This window comes from Protobothrops mucrosquamatus, unplaced genomic scaffold (genome assembly GCF_001527695.2).
Source record: "Protobothrops mucrosquamatus isolate PMUCROS unplaced genomic scaffold, P.Mucros_1.0 scaffold1049, whole genome shotgun sequence".
In the NCBI taxonomy this organism is placed as follows: Eukaryota; Metazoa; Chordata; class Lepidosauria; order Squamata; family Viperidae; genus Protobothrops; species Protobothrops mucrosquamatus.
The window spans coordinates 545,514-550,613 of NW_015387281.1; the positions used below are offsets into that span (position 1 = coordinate 545,514).

Below are 5,100 nucleotides of genomic sequence, written 5' to 3' on the forward strand. Positions count from 1 at the left end.
TCTATAGACCTACTTGTCTGCACATGACTGTGTCCATATTTTTGCAACTCAAACACTTACTTCAAATACAAATAGAAAGGCAACACGTGCAGCAAAAATGTGCCAAAACTCAATAGAATGATTGTAGTCATCACTGTTTCGGTAGTCTGGGTACCTGGATAAAATGAATAGAAACAGGTAAACTTCACAATTTATTTATTTTTCCCACTTCACATACTTTTTCCTCTGCTTTAAAATTGCTATTTTTGCTTCAATAGGCAAAGGCTCTTAGAATGCCAATGTAAAGTTTGTTCTAATATTGTTTATTTTAATGTAATTTATTGTTTAACTTCTAAAGAGCTCTGAGCATAGACGGGTAAAACAGAAGTAGCATATAATAAATCCTAGTACTTGTATATATGTAAAATCAGTTTTAGTAAAAATCAGTCCTGTCACTGGAGTGCTGAATATAAATTATAGAAAAGGAGGAGGGCTACATCCAAAAAGATTGTCTGGCCTGCTGTGTACTTTCTGTTTTGAATATGAGGCACAGGAACATTGACAGGGATTAGCTAATACCTGCAGTGGGTTATCTCATTCCCCAATGGATCCGTCAGATTCACAGTATTCTCAAAGTGCTGGAGGTTGAAAACTGAAAGGCTGTGGTTGACATAACCTGTCAAACAGCTGTGAAAGCACAACAAAGCAACAATCAGTGTGCAATATGTCAGTTCTGCAGGTTGTAACACACTTAATTTTGGACCATAAGAGATTTTTATTTAATCATTTCTATCCCCTTTTGGTTCATTCTAATATTCAAGGTAACTTAACGACAATCAAAAATTTGGGTACCCACAAAATATGTTTAATGCAATTAAAATCAAACCCTATCATTTAAATAACAAATGCTTACATACAGCTATTAGAAGGGAAGGAGCAATAAAGCTTGGTGTTACTGGTGTACTGATGGTATCTCACTTCCAAAGTCTAATGGCCTCCTTCAGTTTAATGTTAATATTACATAAAACAGAAGACAACACAGAACTCTGGAGGAGACCATAAGTCAGTGACATAGCTGTTCAATAACTCTTGCAGTACCAGCTTCTGGGCATGTCTTAAGAGGAAGGACTTGATCCATTGCAAAACAATAGCTCCATGACCCAACTCTGCCAAAAGGCCCAGAAGCATACCATGGTTGACTATCAAAAGTTGCTGAGAATTCCAGGAGAAGTAGATGATCTATCTAAGTTATATACCAAGCTGACCAAAGCAGCCTCAATACCATATCCCAGATGAAACCCTGACTGAAATTAATCCAGAAAATCAGTCCACTTTCTCAATAATTTTTCAGATTCCAGAATGGAATATTTGATACTGGGCTATAATTAGAAAGGACTTCTGGGTCAAGAAACGACTTTGTCAGTAAAGGTCCTCCTTTAAAAGTGTGCAGGAACTAATCCAGGGTTCAAGGAGATAGATAGATAGATAGATAGATAGATAGATAGATAGATAGATAGATAGATAGATAGATAGATAGATAGACAGACAGACAGACAGACAGACAGACAGACAGACAGACAGACAGACAGACAGACAGACAGACAGATAGAGATAGCCAGCCAGCCAGCCAGCCAGACAGACAGACAGACAGACAGATTTGACAACCAGGAAAGGCAAAGCTTGACCAAATAAGTGGTGGTTCTCATCTCTCCTCATACATATCGTAAAGTCCAAGCTGGAAATAATCCATATGAACCTGATAAGTAGCAGCCAAGACAACCTACTACTACCTGCCCTAATACTGGAGTCCAAATTGAGGCAACTCTGACTGCTAAGAATGATAAAAAGTGCCCCCATTGAACTTCTCTTATAGCTCCACCTCACTCTGCATCATTAAAGAGGAGATTCTGTGCATTATCAATTTCACCACTCTGTTCTGTGCAGAACACAGGGCGAAAAGTAAGACCTCTTTGCTGGACCCACTGCCATGGAATAAGATTTGAAATGATCTTGAAAGGCGGCTCCATTTCCATGTCCAGTCCTATTCATCACACTATATATTTACTCATTATCTTAATTCTTTTGAAGTTCCTATTAGCAACATTGATAAATATGCCATGTTTCAAATTTCCAATTGCAAATTAAAGTTACTTGCCTAATACAATAATCTGCCCTACTATTGTAATTTCATTATTACATGAAACATGGAAGAAAATATTTCATCTGTACGCATCTGGATTAAATTAGAAAGCACTTAAAAGTCACAGGGTTCTTTGGTGGTCAAACATGGGAGATATTTTTCCTCTGTGCCATACTTTTGAGGACATGCATGTAATACGATTAAATGAAGGCCATTAATAATGGATTTATTTTTTGTGGGGAAGAGTCAAAGATATTCTGTCATACATATTTCACAAAATGTGGCCAGTCTAGAAAACATTAATTTCCTTTTCTGTGGTTTTCAAGCATTGCTCTATTTGGCTAATTCTAATTGTTTTCTTCGTTTTAATCTATCTACCGTTTTACTCCTCTCCATAATCAGACCTGATGATACACTTGATAGAAGTCTAACACCAAGAGGCCACATGCACATGACACTCTCAGTTATTCAACTACATTTTAGATTGCTTAGTAGTGGGAACCCAGTCTATGTGGTTCAAGATATCATGTGAATCAAGCCATTGAATTGAGTTATTTACAATTATTTACCATAGATAAACATGTCATGTTAACAGGGAAGAGAAGCAACAGGGTCCGCTACAAATAGTAGGTCAGTAATCCTTACAAACATACAATGTTTATGAAACTCAGTTATATTCATATGATGATAACAATAAAGATTATCCATATCTTTTATCCTACTAGCCTTAAGCTTAGAGGAAAACTATGAAAAATATATCTATTTAAATAAAGAACCAATAAACTATATATTATATTTAACAGCCATGTTAGAATTTCAGATAATACTAACTCAATGCCAGTATTGTTCTTCTGCTTGCATGGACTGAATGTATATTGGTACACCAGCATGGGGATGAAATCTGAGGTGATGGCAATAACTAGACCGTTGCCAATGACAGAAAGTATACCAATTGTTTCTAGGATATAGTACCAGATACCTATAAAGGGAATGAAAAACAAAAAAGTCTTAGTCAATATGTGGAAGAAAGAGAATTTGCACTAACTGTAATGAATCCTCACCCCTGCCCCTCATAGGAAAGAATAGTCCTTTTCCTGCAAATTGCTTTGAATAGAGCATTATTAGTGGAAAATATAAATGAACTATAGGGTGCAATTAATTAATTGGAGTATCAAGGATTTTCTCACTCTGAGAGAAAAACCAATATGGAACAATGTGGTGACCTCTGTGTTATTTAGAGCAGTTTCTCAACCTTGGCAACTTTAACATGCTAGCTGGAGAATTCTGGGAATTGAAGTTGAAAAGGTTGAGAAACACTGATTTAGAGAGAAAACTGGGAATATATCATTCCTCATTTTCATTCTTCAAATAGCATCTATCTGGATCTTCTTGCTGTGGCCAAACCAGGGTGGATAATAATTGATGATTTAAAAAAATAATAATTAAAAATTGGATTTTTTTTAATTTAAATCGGAATTTTTTTATTTTTATCAAATTTATTTTAATAAAATGCTTCTGGAGTAAAAATCTATCAAAAGGTAGTTAATGGGACTGTCGGTGAGTCAACAGTGAGTCAGAGGAGCTGCTGCAGGATAGAGATAACAGTTGCTCTTTAAAAATTATGTTTTAAATTGAATTGATTCAAATCAAGCCTTTTTACTAGTGATTTAAATCATGATTTAAATTGACTTGATTTAAATCAAATCCACCCTGGGCCAAACCCAGCTAGATCTTGATTTAGAAGGCTGTACTTTAATGGTTTTAGTTGTTGAGTTGATGTATTGCTCTGGACCTCAAAGGCCATCAAAGCATTTGACTCAATCCCCAAATTCTATCTCCTTGTTTAAAAGCAGCTGTATCGAAAGAATGCCTTATCACAGTAAAATTGCTATTTTGACGCATCAAACAGGCCTACCAAATGGGCTGAAAAAATAACCCTCTTTGATCTGCATCTTACCAATGGTGTTAGCTTTCTTGGGCACCATTCGCTTCTGAAGTTTCAGCATTTTGATAGCATCCAACCGAATCTCAAAAAGGTTGTTGACAAAGGCCAGAAATGGTGCAAGGGGGAAAGCAGCCACGAAAATAGTGGTGAAGCTGTACTGGATCACTAAGGATATATAAAGAAGAGGCTGAAAAGAGGCAGGAAATGAAAGAACATGAGCTTTTGAATACTAAGTTTGTTGGACCAAAAAGGATATGTACTGTATATTCTAGTCCAAGAGCTTGCGGGTGATAGAGCACATTGATGTCTATTCCTTTTCCGAGAAAAACATCTGACATTAAAAATCATTATGGGAGCTCTAGTTCAGAATGTTTGAGCTTTATGAGCGACAATCCAATACTTTAATGGTACTGGGCACCTACAAGTTGGATTCAAGATGTTAACATTATCACAGCGATCAAGAATATTTTTTTCAAAGCACTGGTGATAAGAAAAACTGAAAGCAATCAATGCAACAATACAGCTATAGTATTTCATTCTCATGTTTCTCAAAACTATCGTGTAGCTTTGACTGGCAAAACAGCCAGCATTCTAACCTTAGTTTGGCCCCCATGGCAGGTTGCTGACTCTTACAATGTTCTGTGAGCTTTTCCACTGAACTTCACTTACTCATCTCCATGTATTCATCAAACAAGGTGAAGACATTGACTTCATTGAGCTGATAGTTCCACAGCCATTCCTCCTTGCACAAGTCCTGGGATGTCTCCTCCACATTAATTCTTTGGGGCTTTCTGCACAGCAGATGGCACTTGTAGGTCAGGCAGCTGAAGGGGCAAACATGTAACATTAAGGAAAGTAAGATTCAAAAGAAGACATCTGTCGACTCTTAAGGTGCTGATATATATCCACTCTTAAAGATGCCAACAATAGACATAATCAACCCATCCTGCAACTTGGTGATTTCCCCAAATGTGGAACCCACAACTCCCATTTTCCCAGATTCTCAGCTAACCAGTTGCCTTTCTTTTCTTTTTTT

The 5,100-nt window shown here is 36.7% G+C and overlaps 1 protein-coding gene across 1 annotated transcript in view; it reads right to left on the reverse strand.

Annotated features, from left to right (window-relative positions):
* ANO9 (anoctamin 9) overlaps window positions 1-5,100 on the reverse strand; it is a 53,359-nt gene that overhangs the window by 6,015 nt on the left and 42,244 nt on the right. The window contains exons 18-22 of the mRNA XM_015820065.1: window positions 4,734-4,888; window positions 4,077-4,229; window positions 2,951-3,098; window positions 559-666; window positions 61-154 (exon numbers count right to left, since the gene is read on the reverse strand). Of these exons, the coding sequence (XP_015675551.1) occupies window positions 61-154; window positions 559-666; window positions 2,951-3,098; window positions 4,077-4,229; window positions 4,734-4,888 (658 nt within the window). The remainder of the gene's footprint in view (window positions 1-60; window positions 155-558; window positions 667-2,950; window positions 3,099-4,076; window positions 4,230-4,733; window positions 4,889-5,100) is intronic.